General features: G+C 41.0%; 2 protein-coding genes and 1 long non-coding RNA gene across 6 annotated transcripts; all 3 read right to left on the minus strand.

Annotated features, from left to right (window-relative positions):
- Positions 1-5,283: 5,283 nt before the first annotated feature.
- Positions 5,284-6,705, minus strand: LOC6610879. The gene is made up of 2 exons (XM_002035406.2): positions 6,540-6,705; positions 5,284-6,352 (listed from the first exon to the last, which is right to left on the minus strand). The coding sequence occupies exons 1-2, from the start codon at positions 6,607-6,609 to the stop codon at positions 5,424-5,426; spliced, it is 999 nt and encodes a 332-aa protein (XP_002035442.1). The 5' UTR covers positions 6,610-6,705; the 3' UTR covers positions 5,284-5,423.
- A 4,469-nt stretch (positions 6,706-11,174) lies between these two features.
- Positions 11,175-18,485, minus strand: LOC6610880 (fatty acyl-CoA reductase wat). Of its 4 annotated transcripts, none has more exons than XM_032718965.1 (11): positions 18,377-18,484; positions 17,706-18,064; positions 17,470-17,598; positions 15,988-16,107; positions 15,318-15,416; positions 15,014-15,170; positions 13,674-13,863; positions 13,117-13,260; positions 12,569-12,688; positions 11,504-11,767; positions 11,175-11,341 (listed from the first exon to the last, which is right to left on the minus strand). In XM_032718965.1, the coding sequence occupies exons 1-11, from the start codon at positions 18,399-18,401 to the stop codon at positions 11,230-11,232; spliced, it is 1,719 nt and encodes a 572-aa protein (XP_032574856.1). In that variant the 5' UTR covers positions 18,402-18,484; the 3' UTR covers positions 11,175-11,229. The 4 variants fall into 4 exon arrangements, with proteins under 4 accessions (XP_032574856.1, XP_032574857.1, XP_032574858.1 ...); XM_032718966.1 differs by having other exon boundaries at positions 18,383-18,416; XM_032718967.1 differs by lacking the exon at positions 12,569-12,688.
- A 693-nt stretch (positions 18,486-19,178) lies between these two features.
- On the minus strand, positions 19,179-19,621 carry LOC116801246. The gene is made up of 2 exons (XR_004361880.1): positions 19,555-19,621; positions 19,179-19,488 (listed from the first exon to the last, which is right to left on the minus strand). It is a non-coding gene; the product is annotated as an uncharacterized LOC116801246 (long non-coding RNA).
- Positions 19,622-19,826: the final 205 nt, after the last annotated feature.

The raw sequence follows: 19,826 nt of genomic DNA on the forward strand, positions 1-19,826 counted from the left end.
GATCGCCTGGAAGTTGAGCCTTTTAATTGCACAATATAATCACAGCGCTCTTTTAATTGGAGTTTTATTGCAATAAAAACAGACAGAGAATTGATTAAATGCATTCATGCCATGCTATTAAATGTTTTATTCTGGTGTAATTACTGAGAAGAAAAATATGCATAGTTAATATACAATAGAATTAAACGCGAAATTGTGATTAGTGTGGAAGTGAAGTAGAAAAAACCCATTCATTTCTCACATTTTTTAGAGATTTTGTCCCTGTCAATTTCCTTTGACTTTTTTTGCCTAAAAGTGTATTGAAAATTACTTTCGCGTAAATTCGTGCCTGCAATTCAATTGTCCCCAATACAATAAACTTTGACTACAGCAGCACTAAAGCCCAATATAAAAAAGGATGTCGCCGGAAGTCTTGCAAAAATATACATATACATGCATAAACGGGAAGTCCTCCTCCTTTTAAGTGTACATAGAGAATGAGAGTTCATACATATATCTGTGCGGGTGGGAATCTGAAGTCCATTATCAAAGCGATAACAAAATGTTTAGTTTTCGTACCAGCTCAAAGTTTTTTCGGTGTAAACTTTTCGGCAAGTGCATATAAATTGAATGTAACTTTGCACTCATGTATGCAAACAGCGACGCACACATTCATACTTTGGCGACCTGCATGTGTATTGGTGTGAGCGGGATATTTGTATACCCTATGAGAAGCCTTAAAATATTTAAACTATTACTTAATCTGCCTTGACTTTAGCTTAATCTTACCAGTAATTGAGTAATATCGTGATATTACCTATTACTTATGTCACTTTATTATTTAAGGATCTATTTTAAAGTGTCATTTTCATTTTCATTCAACCAAGGTGTTCTTTTCTAGCATCCAAAATCATTTTTTATATTCCAGCTAGAGACCATCGTTTTCAATAAAGTCGCCATCTCACTTTTGCCTGGCAAACTTTGCTTATATTTCACAACAGAGTGCAAAAGATAGAGTGGAAGGGAGTTGCAGAAATGTCCTTTTTATCCTGCTCCCCACATTCTCCTATCCTTATGTCGATACTTTTGATATGCAAAAGATATGAAGGGACAGCTGTTTCCTGCTCCATTTGCTTGCCGAAAACTTTTACCAGGACCAAATGCATTCTCAACTTCAAGTTGAAGTTGGAGTTAAGAAAAGGAGACTCCGGAGTGGGCGTGGCACAGCTTTCGATGTGGGCTTTAAATACTGAAGGAGTCGAAAAACGCATTGAAACTTGCATAAGGTTTGCGTGCGAAGTTTTTCAACATATTTTATGGCTATTAGCATTTTTTAACTACTTTTAGGTATTTACGACATTCGAAGTGTGACCAGGTGCATTTAGTGGAAAAATCGTGAATTCCTTTTCTAAATAGGTTAAAAAGGTAAATTTTGGTAAATTTAATTTTACATGTGATGATAGTATTTTTTTAAGGCTTTAACATTTTTTAAGGTTTTTACAGTGACTAGATATATTTTTTTCTATCTTTATATCCGTCTTTACTATTTTTTTCCAGTGCGTAACACCTTTGGTGCTCAAACGTAATTTATTTAGTCTACTTCACGCTCATAATACACATTCCCTTGTGGAGGGGGATGAGGGTGCCGAAGGAGCTGGGTGACGTGGAGCATTCATGTCAGTCTCCAGGCTTAAGCCCCCCTTTTCCACGCCCCTGTCTACTTTTGCTTGCAAGTGGCAAGTCGCTTGGAAAAATTATGTTGCACGTGATATGCTTCAGCAAATTCGCTACATGTAACGCGTAATGTTGGTGGTGCTGGGTGGAAATGCTGGAAAAGACTACGCTTTTCCGCCCAGCACTAAAGATGAGTTCCACTTGGAAATATAAATTGAAATCATCAACTGGCTTTGTGCGTTTTATCAACATTTTTACGTGCCGCGCTTCAAGTTTGCGTTAACGCTGCACTGAATCCGCCACTGAATCTGCCCACTTTTCCTCGCCGCCTCCGCCGTTCACACTGAATCAGATTTTCCTCACTCTGTTTCTGGCTGCGTCAGTGCCAACTGCAAATTAAGCAATTTTCCAAAGGACTTTTGGCTGCTTTTTGGTTTCGCCAGCTTAATGTCTGACTGAGTGCGCGGTTTATTAAGATAAACGATGATGAACGGTGGAGCTGTTTCTCCCCTTCGCACCTTCGCCCGATGTCTGGGTTATGGTTATCCACCTGCAGCACAGTTCGGCTTGTTAATTGACTACTCAGCTCTCCGGCGTTTTTCCATTTTTCTCCTCGGCCACGCCCCCTGAATAAAAGACAATAGGGGCGGTCGGATGGGTGGCGAAATGGAAGCTGGAGCAGCTCATTCTATTAGGGCATGCTTATCTCATTATCACGAAACACAAGAGTTCCGGCCAAAGGTTGGATTTATTTCGCAGATACCCTATCATTGAGGCGTGTGGCTTTTAAATTTTCCTAATTTTGGCATATTTATGTTTGAAAGTCCTAAATGAAATTTAAAGCGCAGCGATACTTTAATATTATTTTATTATTAAATAATATATTATTCTCAAATTTTGTATCAATATGTCTTGGATTCTTAAAAAATTTGTAAAAATTGTTTTTAGTAATTTGTTTTATTTGTTTAATTTTTATTTAACCCTAACCCCTCCCTAACTAACACTATGAGTCAGTAAAGGACCCTGGTTGTCCACCAGGTCCTCCAACGGACTCCTACTTGGCTGCTGTGTAACTTTTGCGCTTTTGTCGTGGTTTTCATTATCCTCTGCCATTTGGCTTTTTGCTGCTTATAAGCCGCAACAACCCTTCCGTTTGGGGGCCCACCTCAAAGCGAACTGCAACGGACACATTTGCCAATATTGACTGTACACAGGGGACCAACATCCAGCTGCTCGGCTTATAGAATTTGCAACGGCCTCTTAGTTTGCCCCTTATTTCCGGCCCTGTCGGCCTATGCAAACAAAGCGCCCTTGCTCTTTTTTACCACTCATTAGTGACAATTTTCTTGTAGTTGACATTTGCCACGCCCCACGCCCCCACATTTTGCGGTTGCAGGACAAAGTTTTTGTGTTTATACCGCCATCTCGTCCTTCCGCCCACTTAAAGTCAGACATTTTAAGTCAGACAGGAGAAAACAAGCAAATAAAATCTGGATTTTTGTGGCATGCAAATGACGCCATGTAGGTGGTGGCTTGAAAAAAAAATGAATAGATAAATCGGTCCCTGTAGGACCTTAAATTTTTGATGGACAACCAATTAATTGGAAAAATTAAAATCAAATATTTGCCAAAGCGCTTGAACAACACTTCACCGGGAACCTTAAAAAAAACTGTAAAAAATACGGAAATACACAGGAAAAAACTATGAAGGACCCAAAATATAATTTAATAAGTATATATGACTATAAAATGAATTTCATAACTATAAGTTATTCCAGAACACATATATTCAGTATTTGTCATATTTTTGCTATATAGTTCAAAAGACTTGCTTTTGGCTGAGTGTTTAAGAAAAAGTATATCTGAGCTGAGGTTGCTCTCTTTTTCGACGTCGGATCTAAGCGTCGTCCTTCATTTATCCTTTCTCCATTGCGAGTGTGTGAGTGTGGCAGAAAGGAGGGGCAGGAACTCTCAATCAGCGCATGTTGGCGCCCACAAACTCACGTGCAAACACTTTACGACAGGTACTCTCAAAGGAGCTGCAGAAACTGAGGTGGAGTTGAAGGGGCATCCACATCCTCATCCACATCCACATGCCCATGCTCATGCTCATCCTCGTTCGGAGGAAAGCTGCTCTCGTTTTGAAGTGCAATTTAGCACAGCCACAGATTTTCCTGCCCTCGCCGCCTTCCTCCAGATGCTCTCCAAGTATGCGGTAATTAATGCAATGAGGGCGGGTTGGAGGCCGATGGCTGAGTGGGTGGCCAAAAGTTACGCAAGGTGTGTTCTACCGCTATATGAAAGGTGCTGGCCATGTCTGAGGTATTGGCCAGGTTGCGCTATAAATGGGGAAGGGAGCCTTTAAGCTTGCAACCAGAGCACGATGATTACTTTTTATTAATTAGCTATTATTAGCACGTATTTGATTTACTTTTGTACAAGGTTTCTTGAATTTCGAATCTTGAATCTTCTGAATCTTAAGTTATTTTCTTGAAAAATCTTATTTAAAATGTCGAGTCCCCCAGACGTATATTTTTTACAACGTTTTGGGTCATTAACGTGCAACGCGGTTCAATGCGCTCCATAAACTGTTACCACCGAAATTGTAGTTAAAGAGACCGGAAGAAATCTTTAAGGTTCCCTGGCCTGCCAAATGATATAAACAAACACACAATTTGCGCCACTTAGCAGCAAATGGACTAGGCCATTAATAATTCCGTTTTTTCGTAAGGTCAACCGCAAAAAAGTCAAGGGGCGGCGCAAAAACAATGCCAAAAACCGCCCAGATAATAAGGAAATATGACTTAAGGCGGACCGCAAGATGCTGCGACCTCAAAGGGGGTGGTGCGCAGGGTGGTTTGGGTGCTCTTGGGAGGTGGGTGGTACCATACACTAGTGAACATGGCGAGACGGTCTTGTAAAACAAGCCAGCAACAAGAACAACAGAACACAAAACAATAAATTGAGCGGGGAGAAAGCCAAGAAGTAGGGGCTCTCATAAACAATGTAATAATAAGGCCAACATTGTGCGAGAACTTGGCTTCGACTGGAGCTCCAGAAAGTGGTTTTCCCGGTCTTCCTTTCAATCGAATAAATCTTGCTTAAAGCCGGGGATTCCCCTAATTGCCGGCCATTAGAAAAATGTTAATTGTCATTAAACGCGGATGCCGAGCCATTTCGCACGAATAAACATTAGGGAGAGAAAGCATTAATAAACCCAATCGGAAGTGAGCTGGATATTGATGAACCGTGCAATAAAATTAACACTTTTCGTTCCCTCTTTTTTGTCTAGTTAAACAACTTCCATTTGCAGCGGAACAATTCCAATTCGAATTCAATTACGTTCGTTGAAATATTTTTCCATTTTCATTCAACACTCGCTTTTTTTTGGCTCACTCAGTGTGACAGGATAATAAGCTGGTTGAACTGTCATGAACATTTTTAATTAAATTCATCCAAGATCTGTGTCCTCCCGCCTTTTTATTTGTCTTTCTATCGGACCGACAGGAAAATGGAATATGAAATATGAATGCAAATAATTGCATAGGTTCCGGGGTGATGTAATAAAAAAGATTGATCTAAAGTTTTTTGTAGCAGAAAAGGGAATTTCCAATAAAATCAAGAAGTAAATGAATGAAGTGGTTTAAGTTTTATTTACGATACAAATGAATACAATGAAGAGTGTTATTTGTTGTAAGGTATTATTATATTTATTCAAGTCAGTATTACGTGTTGCCGGCAATGCGCCCAGATCCATTTGATGTTTTCGCTTATTTTTGTGGATATTCGGTTCCAAAAAGTTTGTTACAAACTAAAGCGGTTAGTCTGTAGCGGGCTACCTTTTTGGATGGCCCATCAGCATTAAACTCGCAGTTGTCCACACGGGCGCTCATGGAGAAAGTTTTATTTTGGTCAGTACCAGTGAAACTCGAAACTTTAAAGTTTATCTGGGGGCGCATATAGGTAAGAACCATGCAAGGGTCCATATTCTTCCATGATTTGGGCAACGGCTTCCCTGGCGACGATGCCTTTGGATCGAAGCCAGGCGTCAGCTTCTTCTTCAAGTCATTATACACGGCTGCGACATCAATATCATTACTCTTCCATTCCTCAGCAAGTTTGTGAACGGCATAAGAGGCCATCTTTCCGAGTAAATCATCCTCATCGCTGCCCGCGCTATTTTCTGGCTCGTCCAACACAGCTTTCATTTTGGTGGTTAAGACTCCCTGCAGAGCCTTCTCGCAAGCTGCATTCCTGGCAGAGGCTAACGAAAAACCCTTCCCTTCGTATTTCTTTGAGTTAACAACAATGTAGGCCATAATTATCCCATCGTGCTTTCGTTTTACTTCCATTTTGTCGATTGTCACGCCCTTCAACTCATTCAAAACCATAAGCGCATCCTTGGCGGACACGGACATGGTCAACGGGCGACTAGTTGCCTTTTGGGTACGTTTCGATCTCCCCTTATTTTTCTTTTTCTTTTGCTTCTTAGAGCCACTGGTTGCGTCAGCATTGATCACGACAGCAGATTCATCATCTGCCATTTTTTTCAATTCTAATGGCTTATGCGACTGAGAATCGCCAACAGTGATCACGCGAGAAGATTTATCATCGGCTTTTTTTTTCAATTCTAATGGCTTTTCGGGCGCATCACAATCCATGGCATTGGTAACATGGATAGGAGATGCGTTCAAATCATCTAGAACGGAAAAAACCAAATAATCAATCTACGATGTGCTCTGCCTGTTCATTTTAGATAAAAGAGGGTTAAAATAAATGCTATTTCTTAAAGCGAAAAAGTGCTTGGCGTGGTGCTCTTCTTCTTCTTTTGCACGTGTTCCTTTTCAAAGTGACTAAATCTACATATATATACTACATATATATACCTGCGAGCGGAATAGTTACAGCAATTGCATCCCCTTGGGCAGACGGATTTGGATTCAATGGGTCCTTCATCTCTACGATGGGCTTGTCGCTTGCACCAATATATTATATTATTTGAAACTCAAATTAGCTCTGCTTCTTCAAAACTTTTGTAGCGTCAAGAATGACTTTCGGAATTAAAGAGACCGTATCTCACTAAAATTGTAAAGGAGATATAATCGAAAACTCCAAAGCATTAGGAAATTTTTTTAACACTGAAACACTTCGAAGCTAACAGTGTTGCTTACATAGCGCTAAAATTAAAATGGCTATATATTTATAATGGAAAACGAATGCCATTCTTGTAGAAAAAAAGCTATTATGCAAAAAATTTCAGAATAATGCACACGGAAATACGAATAAAAAATTAAATTATTGTAAATACGAACTTGAGGTGTGAAAACACTATAACTATCGAGGTGTAAACACATTAACTAGACACTCTTTACAAACTGAACCGCTTAAACTGAACTTCTAGGTTAGGGTTAAGCATTTTGCTTGCATTTTGATTTCGACGATTCCATCATGTTTACACTTCAACTTGTGGAGCAGATCGATTGAGTTCAACCCTTTGCCATTTGCAGGACCCCTATCGTATTTAATGGAACCACTCGATGAACTCGCAATTCACTTGGCTGTGTGAAGCGCGAATAAAATAGTTGGCGTGGCCATAATTGCTAAGCATCTATGAAGTTGCCCTTGGTGTATTAGGGCCCCAACAAGTGGGGCTGCACTTTTCGTTTTCGTGTTCGTGCACTTGCCAAAGGCCAAAAAGTCGGTAACGTGTTGGGTCTACCACAAAAACAAGAGCTGGGCCCAGAAAACACGGTGGCGAATTCAGCTTAAATAGAAGCGTTAAAATATTGCCAACATTTCCGCGCTCTCGGGGGAAGGAGCAAAAACCAAAAATAAAATGTAATGGACGGGGGAAACAAGTTAGAACGGTTGCCTCTGGACCGAGAGCAGCTGATCCTGGCCAAGGCTTTTACACTGGCGACTTGAAGCGGAAATTATGTAAATTTAAGTGTTGGCCGCTGCCACGCCGCCCATCGCACATCGCCCATTTTTGAGCAATGAAAACATGAAAGCAAAAATCCAAACCAAAAAAAAAAATAATAACGGAGCGCTGAAAAGATGCCAACAAATAACCAATAAAAAGCAACAAGCAACGAGCCAGTTGGGGGCGAAAGAACAACAGCATAAAGTTGTGCTTGGGAAATTTCCCACATTTGGTTTGGAGTTCAGTTTTCCCTTGTTTTTCCAGATCCTGGGCCCGGCAACAAAGTTTTCGTAATTGTTTTTGCATTTTGCGGCGCACACATTCGATGGGCGGAGTGGAAAAGCGTGGCCCAAATGTGTCCTTTGGTGTATTAAAAAGTTTCCGCATTTTTCTTTTTATTTTAGTTCCCATTTTTTTTGGAGGGCGAGGAGCTGGCCAAAACATTTTCGCTGCCGTTTGGGTCGTGGTCCATTGCCCATTAACATTTTATATGCAATTATGATTATTTTACCATTGTGCATTTGCGGTAATCTTTGGGGAGCAAACGTTGAAAGTTGAGTTGTCCGGGCCAATGGAGAATTTAATGGGTTTCAAACGGAACACACTGGTCTTGGCGAGGAATTTAGCGTAAGGGCCCCCAAAAATGTGGAGAAGCCCAATCAATAATTGCTGTAGTGAGTGGGTTGGCCAGGAACTGCAATCGTATTGTTGCCACATGTTGCAGATCGCTCATTGAAAAGGTAGATTCCGATTTTTAGTGAGATTAGCAACGCCAAATCATTAGACTTAAATTGTCGTAACTTAGCTTTTAAATGATCTTTTATTTGTTTTAAATATTTTTTAATATTATTTACATTCCATTTTTTGAGATAACTTTGAAGGTCCTACACATCACCATTGGAACTCACGGTCAAGATCTGTCCTTTCGGCCCAGGTTACATATGCAGAAGGACCTACCTGAGTGACTGCAACCAGCAGCCATTCTGTGGTCATTAGCCCAAACCAAACCTGACTTCTACTCCGGCCTGAGATTTTCTGCAGAATTTGCAAAAAAAGGACAGTACAAGGAGTAGCAGATGAGAAGAGAAGGGGGTAAAAATATATCCACAAAATGCGACGGCGACACAAATCTTCTTTATTGCTTGCTACGTTTTGCATGCACAGCTCGTCCGGCTACACTGAGAAAAATTTAAAAAAAAATACTTCTTACTCCATTATTATTATGCATATTTTTCAAGGCCACATTATAATATCTATAGACGTTTTTTCAACAAAACTACAATAAAACTGGCTTTTATGTGGTTTTCTCATTCCATCTTTTATTTTTTTAAATAAGTGATAATGCTTGTAGGTTTTCCGCTCAGTGTCCTTATTCTGCAAGTGTGAGTGTCCTGCCTTTGTCTGAGGTTGGACTTTGACAAGAGGACATTAGGCTGGGTCCAGGACAAACAACTAATGGCCTTTCGAGGGCATTTTCCTGGTCACAGGTGCTCAGGCTTACCTTCGGCCAGGTTGTTTTAAATTAAAAATCTATACGAAACGCAAAAATACACAGAATACGAGCGAGCAACATGCTAAATATTCTTAGCATGCTTGTCCTGAATTTTTGTGATTTATGCCTGGGTTCCATTCAATAAATTTATTGGTTTTGTTCGAGTTTTGGCGCTGATGCTGATGGTGCTGCTGCTGCTGGAATATTGCTCATACGCCGCATTGCCCGCCCATGAGCAGCTCAGTGTCCGCATGAGCGGACATTCTCTAATGTTGACTTGATTATCAACACTCGCTGCACATCTTGCATGCTCGCATCTGTATCTAATGCTGCATGTTGCAGCTGGCAGTTGACAGCTGATGATGTTGCATATTTCCCACTGGTCGGTGAGTTTTGGCTCCACTCTGTCCAATGCTCGTCGGTTGACATGACCGGACTAATTATGCTAGGCTGACCGTGGAACTAGATCTGGTTCGGTATTTCTCTGGTAAAGCACGCATTTAAATTGGGTCGGAAATGTGTAATAACGTACGGGTTCCCCATCCAAATTAAACACTGTAATTCGCTTGATTAAAGTTTCAATTATAAAATATTTTATTTTAATAGACCAAATTAGCACAATTCGATATACTTAAGCCCCTTTATACAATCGCGAGCTGTCGATTTTGCCCGCTCCCGCTCACACATGTCCTTCGGGAGCCTTCAGATGCACTTATGATAATTTTTAAGTATTTTTCGGGGGCCCTCCTGCAGCACTTACCTTATCAGGTGGCACAGACTGGAGGCTGGATGGAAGCTGGTAGCTGCACTATCAGGTAGCTGGGGCAACTCGGTGCAGCCAAGTGGTAAAAAGTATTCACATTAATTCAAGCAAAAATAAATTATAAAGGCAAAGGGCCCGAACGCCCCCTCGTTGTCGGCGACTTTTCGCTGCGTTGTGCATTTTATGACGTTTAATGTGTTTCTGCTGTCAGCGGCAGAAGTTGCAGTTGCTGCCGGCGTCGACGTAGATGCAACTTTTAACTCTTTTTTCTGCGCTGCCGCGTTGAGTGCATTTTGTTGATTTATAATAAAATAATGTAAAAATATTACACAATAATGAATGCGCCGCGACGCCCTTCTCGCTTACTCTCGCCAGCTTCTCGCAGCCAGCTCTGTTTCTTTCTTTGTCCTTCTTTTTCGGGATGAAATATGAAACAAGGAAATGCTCGAGGTGGAAAAAACTTGCAGCCAAGAATATGAAATATGCGAGAAGTAAAACTTTTAACTAAAATTATATATGTATGTGGCCCCAGCATACATATATCCACTTACATATGTCGCTGATAGTAGGTGTGTGTTTGTATTTGTCATGTTGTTTACGTTCACTTCTTGGCCATTTTTCTTTGTTGGGAAACTACACGGTGTATTTTAGCGGTTTGTTGGACTACAATTCCCTAATATCAAAGGAATAGTATTTCACCCTATTGGTTATAATGTGATCTTTAATAATCAAGCCTAAAAATCCTAAGCAAAGTACTAAGTTTAGTTACAATCATTAATCTCATAATTTAATATGCATACATCAAGTTAAAAATTTATTACGACATAAATTATATAGATTGTGCAGTATTTGGCCATAATTTTTTAAATATTTTTATTTACAATTTTAAATATTTGTATAATATATTTTCATTGTTTCCCTAGCATAACAGCATTAATGCCATATCGTTTTGGGTTAGAGTATCTGGCAACTTTACCCACAGCGACCGCTAACTTTCCCGCACTCAAAGTCAACACACACAGCTCACATTTTGATGCGCTTCGAGATCGTGGCGTCCTTGCAACTTTATCGCTCCAGAAATTGCATCATATTTCACGGACCTCGGCGTGACAACAAAATATATATGTATATGTGTATAAGTAATACCTCTACCTACTGCATATATGTACCAATGGAAAAAAACCGCTCGCATAAAGTTCGGAAAAGGTAACTTTACTTACCAGGCAACGTGAGGGGCCAACTAAGACGTCTGTCAGCGCGAAAGGAGGCGAACGAGCAGGGGACAAAAGTTGTCAAAAGTTCCACGCCACACGGCGTATGAGTAATGCCAGACAAGAGTCAGATACGCTTTAAGAATCGCACACTTTTATTAAGATTACAATTTATAACGATGCCCGTTCAGAGCGCAATCTTTGGCATAATTTTGAAAATCCTGAGATAAACTCTGAGCATGCACATAATTAATGAAAGACCAAATGTCGTCTTCAGCAGCGTGTGCAAAATGAGCATCCTGAGCGAGTCCAGTTACAGATGCATCGCAGAAGCGCCGGGAGCAGCATGCAAAAAACGGAGTAAACAAAGTGTAATTAAAAACTACTTAGCGTGGGACCAAAGGACCCTTCCAACCGCCTTTCGCACTGGTCCTTGAGCCAACCTGGTGAGTCAGACCCACCTGCGATAAATAGTTCTGCGCTGCTGTAATTTATTATCGTTAGCGCTATCCTTGAAGAAGTAGCGCCTGATGCCGCTGAGGTATGAGCGGAAATATTCGCTCCAATTAATCGTCGCAATGTTGAACTGCAGCACCGAACGCTCCTCGCGTGGCAGCAGCTCGTTCAATTCGTCAATGTTGCGATGGGCGAACTTCCACTCCTTCAATCCGAACCAAGCCATCATGTCGATTATGCGAGAGATCTTCCCGTACGCCTTCGCATAGCTGCACCGAAAGAAATCATGGGTTCAATGCAGAAGCAATATCTATATAAAATAATAAAGCTGCGTTTCTACCGTGTACGCGCTGGATGTAAAAGGATATCGAAGGGATGTTCAACTGATGGTATCTCTTTGTGCACAAAATGCATGAAGTGTGTGAGGGGTATTTAGATGCAGAGATTGTTGTCAATATGTTTGCTAATTGCGTTGAGCTTGAGTGGAGGCTGTGGTGGACCCCCACCTACATAAATAAATGGCAAAATGCTGAGGCTAATGCGCTCTAATTGCAATTTGTTAAATATTACGTATACGCTCGGAACTAAGAAGCTTGCCAAGAGGGTCGACTGAATGGAAACAAAGAACTGCCATTGCTCTTTCTTTTCAGTTTTGTGAAGTAATTAAAGCAGATTTATTGATTGTCCATCAATATAATCAAATATATAACATATTAATATTATATAGTTCTATCTTACTGCGCAGAGAGCTAAATTAAATAAATTGTGTATAGAACATATGTTACCCTAATAAATCCTCTTGATTATTTATCCGTGGCAAAGTCCATGTTAAAAACTAGGTGCCCCATGGATACCCTGAACAGGTCATTCAATTGCCTTTCCATGTACCATTTAAAACCCATTCAATGTAGCCAAACCCCCCGAAAACCCACACACCAACACCATTGCCACCTTTGCAAGCGTATTCTCAATGGGGGCGGTGGCGAGGATGGGCGTGGCAAAGGGTCGAGCATGCATGTGTGGGTGTGTTTGTGCGGAGAGCAGCTGAATCGATGTGTGAGTGTACTTACATGCGCTTTTGTCCGGTGACCATGGCAATTAAATCTAAAATATAAGCTGGGATATTGTGCAAGAAAAATGCAATTGCACAATGCAGAGGCTTCGATGGTATTATAACGTACGAGAAGCACCTGTGACAATAATGCGGTCGATCGCAGGACATGTACGTGTGAGTGGGTGTGTGCGTGTGTATGTGTGAGAGGTCGTGGATATAGCGATTTCGTGTGGCATTTGGGTTCGATTTGGTTTAGTTGGCAATCCCCAGTTCGTTTTGTGTTTCCAGTTTGTGTTCGTTGGTTTTTAGGTTGTTTGAGCCAGGTTTTTTATACCGAATTTCGTTCAGGTTTCGTTTTTTCAAGGTATTAGCAGAGCATAGATAAATTTTCCATTCACAAAAACATTCGGCAATATTTAAGCATTGGATTAGACATGCATACAATACGGCAGCGGTTCGTGTTGATTTTTTTTTTAAACGGGGACAAAAATTCAATAAAGAATATTTATTTTTATACCAAATAGCAGAATGCTGCCGAATGCACAGTGTGTGGCATAAACTCACCAAAGCGCCTTGTCGAAAGGTTCGTGAAATCCTTTGCGCGACAGATGCATATATTGGCCCCAGGTTATGTTGTTCGCATCGGACACGTAGTTGTATACGGGCAACTCCGATTTTCCATCCACTTTACTCTCGCGGAGCTTAAATCTGCAGGCACGAAAACAGAAGATAACTTTTTTGACAAAAAGAAATTGATTCAACTATTTGATACGCTCCTTTACAATAAAATATAATTGCTTTATAAACCTTATTGTGTGGTTGAAATCTTATGAAGAAAAGACTGAATAATATACAACAAAATAAATTAAGCACCCTAGTTAAAAAGCAAAAAGAGGTGATCTTTTTTTCCGGTCCCTTGACATTATCACCCGCGACCTTTGCCCTTCTTAATTTCGCCGTCCGTGGTATTTGCGAATTTCCACCTTCTTCCTGTCGTTTGCAAACAAGCGAATGCTATCAGCTTGCGGTGTAACTCTTTACAACTTTTACACATCCTTTGGCGCCGCTTCAGCAGGATGCTTCTGTGCTGTGTGTTGTGTGCTGTGCGCTGGAGGACTAACCTTCGAGCGATATCCCAGGCGGTTGCTATCATGGCATTCACCACATAATCGGCGGGCACCATGTTCGCCTTGCAGCTGGCCTTGCCGTAAATGCAACGGACGAGTCCCCGGGCGGACCAAGTGCATAAACCTGATGGCCCGTACAAATTATCAGTCCAGCCGGGAAATGGATCCTTGTACGTTGACATTACTGCGAATAAATAAGAATTAATGGCTGCTTTGTTCGCTCGGCCAGAGAATCGCAGACGCCGAAGGAGGAGGACTTTTACTGTGCCGGGAGTATCCTGGTTGATTTTTGCCAACGTCAAAGCGATAATGGTAGGGACTGGTCCAGCAGCCACCACTGCCACCTAAGCCAACTCATTCCGAACTTCCCATTCCATTTGCCATTCTGCTAACTGATATGCCTGACTCCCAATTGCAAGTTTTGGACTTGATTTTTTCAACCAACACTCTTGGGCAACAGAGTTCAAAGGATATATCGTCACTTCACATTTTAAAATATTTAAAATATGTTTAAGCAAATATTTGTTAAATAAGAAACATAAATTAATATCGCACATAAATGTACTTATTAAATATTTCACATATTTAATTTTTAAAAGAGGTTAGGAACCCTTACAATGATTTTAATTGTGTTATTTAGCAGGTAAGGAAACCAAATAAATATGCCCCCGATTTAAATAAAAATTCTTGTATGAAAACCACTATTTTAGGTTAGAGTATTTCGCTATCTACCAAATCATCCGAAAATGGTCCTTTTTCCATTGCCATTCTCGTTTGCACAGGCAGCTTACGATGCAGCTACATGGGGACGATGCTTTGGCATTTTTGTGTTAAAATAAATGAAAATTTGTTTGTGCTCTGTTCCTCGAGAGCTTCGGCAGCCAGGATTCCCATTCCTCCAGCACTGAGACGATGGTAAACCAAGTCAGCCATCCTCTGACTTTTTGTTACGTTTCGTTCGTTACGTTACGTTGCGTTTTGTGCAGCACAAAACAAAGAAGCAAACAAAATCACAAAAAAAAAAAAACGAAATATATAAACTTTTTTCACATGCATTTATCTGGTAAACCCTAAGAACCCTCCCCCCAAATTCACTGGCTACCGAACGAAGACAACTCTGTTGGCCATTTTTCACAAAATTTTAAATATTCCTTTTGTTGCCACAGAGATCCTCCGGGGATCTCTCCCTCAAATGGAAGGAGCTGGAAATGTTTCTTGTGTGTTTTTGCTTACACAATGGCTGCCCTTGGGTATTTGTGCTAATTATCTGACAATTAGTTTGTTAAGTCAAGTCTGCAACCGCAATAAATATTCCCTCCGCCCATCCAACTCACCTATGGGCGGTCGAAAAATACCCGCCGGCATGTGGAATGCCCGATGATTCACCAGATTCTCGGCACACTTCTTTGTCATCGTGTAGGTGTTTGGCATCTGGCCAATCAGACAGTGCCGCATCTTCTCCAGAGTTTCGTCGTCAAATGTGCGGTAGATCTGCAGGAGTAAGAAGTGGTGGTGAAAATTCAACCCAGCTTACGGTTGTCTTTAATGAAAAGGTAGATTATTATTTAAGTGACTTTAGTTTGCTAAGTGTTAAGATTCCGTTTGACGGATATTAAACTTTATGCTAGCATTACCAACCTGCATGATTTTTTCGTAGCCAATTTCGTTCTCGTACACTTGTTCCTTGATGAATTTGCGATTGCAGTTGCAGTAGAGTGTTGAAATGTGCACGAAGGACTGTGGTATTTTCCACGAGGAAGAATCCAAATGGGGGACCATCGCAATCGGAAGGGAAACACGCATGTTGAATGTTGATTGAATTGTGTTCGAAATTATTTGCCCGCCAACGCCGTAAAATATGAAACACCCAAATAGTTGGGAAAAGGGAAAATTTGGGGAGAAAAAGGGGGAAAATACAGCACGTAAATATAACAATTCATACTCAAATATTTTTGCATTTATTCAGCAACGGGAATTATTTATTTTGGTTACTTAAAAGCGCGATATGCGAATATTGAACCTTTATTTAACCATTTCCCCTAATGGAAGTGCAACCAATGCCAGTCATGATGGGTGGGTGGAATATAAAGTCGGTGGAAGCCTTTAATAGGCTTTTAAATTATATGCATGGAATCGGTATTGAATGGCAGCGTACTGATTGCTGATACATTGGTTGGTTCAGAATGGAATATTGGCGGGTTTTCATGAATCATTGTTTAAACAAGGCATCATTACAATGGATTTTCACATAATGTTATTTTTGTTGAGTGGTAAGTACCTTTAAAAGTATAGTTTGCAATCAACTTACCTTCAAGTGCTTCATTTCCATGGCCAAGTCGAGGATCTTTTTCGTGCCCAGGACATTAATGTCAATGGCGTCGCTCAGTTTCTCATTGAATTTCACCGATGCCACAACATTAAAGACAATCTACAGGCGAAGTTAAACCAGACCAGAAGAATTGTAATGCATATTAAAAATGAAAAGAACAAAGAGGGAAGAGCCCAGTAGCACAGAAATGCTCATGCAAAATGCACATGAGATTCGCATACAAAGCAGCATCAGTCAGTGTTGGCAAATATCTAGTATCTTAAAGATTTTTACATGTCTTGTAACTATTACTAGGCAAAATATGTGTAGAAAATTATTTCACAGCTAACAAATTAGTATTAATTCGTGGCATACAGTATTATTCGAGTTGGTATGAAATAATATTTTCAGTTTGGCAAATAAGTCTCTATTGTACCCCTTCCATCACTGTTAATCGCTCAAGCTGCGATCTGGTGGGGAATTGGGGCTGCTCTGCGCTCCATGTTAGCCTGCAAGTCAGCACACAGAATGCAGCAGAATGAGCGGTGGCAGATGGAAGCGGTCCTGGAAACAGGACGCTGAGGCGGGAATCCTGCAGTACCACGCGTGCATTGAACATCGACAACAAAGCAATTTCAGCTGAAAAACAGTGCAAGCGGACTCTAAGCAGACCGACCAGGCCTGAGTGACTTGTATGCAAAATGTTTTTGCAAACAGTACGGGAAGTTGAGGAAAATAAAAACGACCAACGGATGCGGACGAGGATGCAGATGCGGATGCGGATGCGCCAGGATGGCAGGACAATGGCTCGCGCATGCCAGGCACTTGAAGCATGCACAGGAATTTTCATTTATTTATATATTGTGTTTTATAACCACCAGCAGGCGAAGCAGCAGCACACATTTTCACAGTTTTACGTGGCGGTAGGTTTTTCAATTTTTGTTCAAAAGTAGAAAATATATACATATACATATGCACACATCGTGTGCCTCTTGTGATCAACAAAACAGACCAGAAAAAATAAGGGGCGAGAAACGAAGGAAATAAACTGACTGCCTGGCTGGCGTTGTCGTAAACATTGAGCCTGCCTTTGGCATGCAACGTTTTACGTATACGTAATGCGGCAACTAGGGTTGTCGAGGGGCACGTTGCGATAGTTCGAACACTGAAGAAAATGTTCTATGCTAAATATGCCAGCTAACAAGATTGGTATCTTGGTAGTGCCCCCTAATCTGTGGAATGCCATCTAAGATATAAGTATTATTTAGTTATGTTACTTCTCCTTTTTCTAAGTGTAAATAGATAGTAACAGACAGGAATCGGGGGAGCCATCCAGATAGGCAAACACAACAAAGACCCATGAAAAGTTTCTCACACAAAAAGTCCATTGATTGAATTGCCAACAGAGGAGTGGTTGCGGTGGATTGAAACTGGCGATGGGGGAAGGGGGGCCGGTGGAGCGCATCAACAAAAGTTACTCACCTGGACCTCAGACGAGAGCATTGCTCGGTCGGCGGAATCAATGTCCAGGTCGATGGCACTGTAATCAGCGCGTATCGGATGCACCTTTGCCAACAATTGCGGTGACTCCTCGCGCATCCTATTGAATATCTGTTCGGAGGCAGTGGGTTGGGATTTTATCCGATATTGTCGTGGCCAACGGCATGGAATGGGTCGCCGCCTGACAGCAGGCTCCCGCATCCTGTCCTGACACTTACCGATTCATTGAAAAAGCCCTTCAAACGCTCCTGCACGCTCATTTTGTCCTTGCTGCGTATCAGCATGTAAATTTTACGCAATCCAAACGAGCGAAGCAATTTCTCTGTTAACACTTTGCCCACGAAGCCCGTACCGCCCGTAATGAGTACGGTGGCATTGCTATAGAAATCCGTAACCGGCGTCGCACTGACAGCGGCGGCGAAGGGGGTGCCACTCCCATCGACGCTGTTTGTTCTTGTGCTGGACGACGCCTCCTGGAAGAGCTGCTCCTCCTCTTCCTCCTCGACGTCGTGGCCACTGGCACACCCATTGCTACTGCGACGCGAGGAGCTGGTGGACGAAAAGGCCTTGCGAGCAGCTATTGGGTGGATTACGGAATAAATATAAAGCCAATCAGTTCAAGGAGCTTTTAAGTGCAGCTCGGAATTAACAGAATTACAAGGATAAGATGAGTTTTTCAATTTCGCAAAGGTTTCCAAAAGTTTGCAACAATCTACGAACAGTTTGTTAAACATATGTTTCATTTGCTGCAATTGTTATATCACAATATGTTCATGTAAACCAAGATCAAAGATTTTAATTGTCTCTCTTAGTTTTAATTAATCTAAATTTGATAAGAGGAGCTGAATAGATATCTAATATATGAGTATTTATCTTAAACTTTACACACTTTTACTTGGATTTGCCTCGTGCATGACTTCAATGTTGTTTTTTATAGCTTATCCAAAAATCGAACCGTTCACTTCAAGGGTAAAAAGCACATTGACAAGTTTTCAATTTCAATGCGACTAAAAAGTTGGATTTTAATCAATAAACGGCAGACATGTATCGAAAAGATTTTCCCACCGCAAGTCAATTATATTAACATGAAGAACACACGATATATATCCCTAGTAGCCCAATTATACTAAATCTATTTGTGTGTCCAACAACCCCTGCATTTTTCCAGCGAGCACATCCACATATATAAAAATGTGTACAGGGGGGTGGGTGCGGTTTGGGGGGCATGGCTGACATTGTGGTTGCATTTGACCTGATGACCTGGGCGCCGGATGTCTGGCCAAAAGGGAGACGGCGGATCCACCTGCTCTTTCACTCTCTTTCCATCCGCTTGTTGAGCCATTTTATACAATGTTAATTATTCAATTATCAACAGCCAATGCGGCCACGTCCGTGTGACCATGTGTCCTTCTAACTGACAGTGTGTGTGTGTGCGTGTCCCCATCCGTGTGTGCGTGTCCATATCCTCCGTCATAGTCACAGTTGGTCCTTGTTCATCGCGTGAGCAAGTGCGCAGCATATGTTGTTTGATTGCAAGCGAAAAATATGGCTCAAGTAAAACGTGCACAGATGCACCATCAAAAAATTTGTAGAACTTTAGATAACTTAAATATATCTATATACTTAAAACTATATATACTTAAAACTAGCTTATACAACTAATTATACATAATTGGTTTTGACACGATAGATTAGGGAATAGTATTTATTCTTGAAAAGTTCATTAAACTGAATAGAGCATTCTTTCTTCAAGTGTAAGGAAAGTTACCTTGTAGTCAATTCAAATTAGCTTTTACACTTTGAGATCAAGAACTTATAAGTAACTTATAAGTATTAAGTTTTTTTTCGTGTGCACGCATGGCTGTGTGACATAGTTGTGCTTCTTGCTGCAGCCATATATTTATGTTCAATTGCCATCGTCCACATTCAGCCTGCAGTTGTTTGCATGGGCATTAGGGAAAAACGGTTGGCCAAATCGTTGACCGATTATTATGCCATGAGCTGTAAGGGGGTTAAAATGTATATTATTGATGCGCATTTAAGCATAATAACACTACACTATATTACGTGTGTATATGAAATAATATTTGATTTTGAGTCCGTGGTGTCTCAGTCACGACGGTTCCAATTTTCCGCCGAAAATAACACTTACTCAATGCGGCACCGCGCAAGGGTTAAAGCTTTTCGATGTCTTTGCTGGCGTCGCAAGTAACTTGAAAGCTCTTCGACCATCTTAAGCTTTTGCCCAGTTCCGGTGTGAGTCTCTGCTAAGCGATAATCTTTTAAGTAAAAAGCGCTCAAGTCAAAACTTTCACTTTCATTTAAAAGTAAATTTTCTT

This window comes from Drosophila sechellia, chromosome 3L, assembly GCF_004382195.2.
Source record: "Drosophila sechellia strain sech25 chromosome 3L, ASM438219v1, whole genome shotgun sequence".
Lineage (NCBI taxonomy): Eukaryota > Metazoa > Arthropoda > Insecta > Diptera > Drosophilidae > Drosophila > Drosophila sechellia.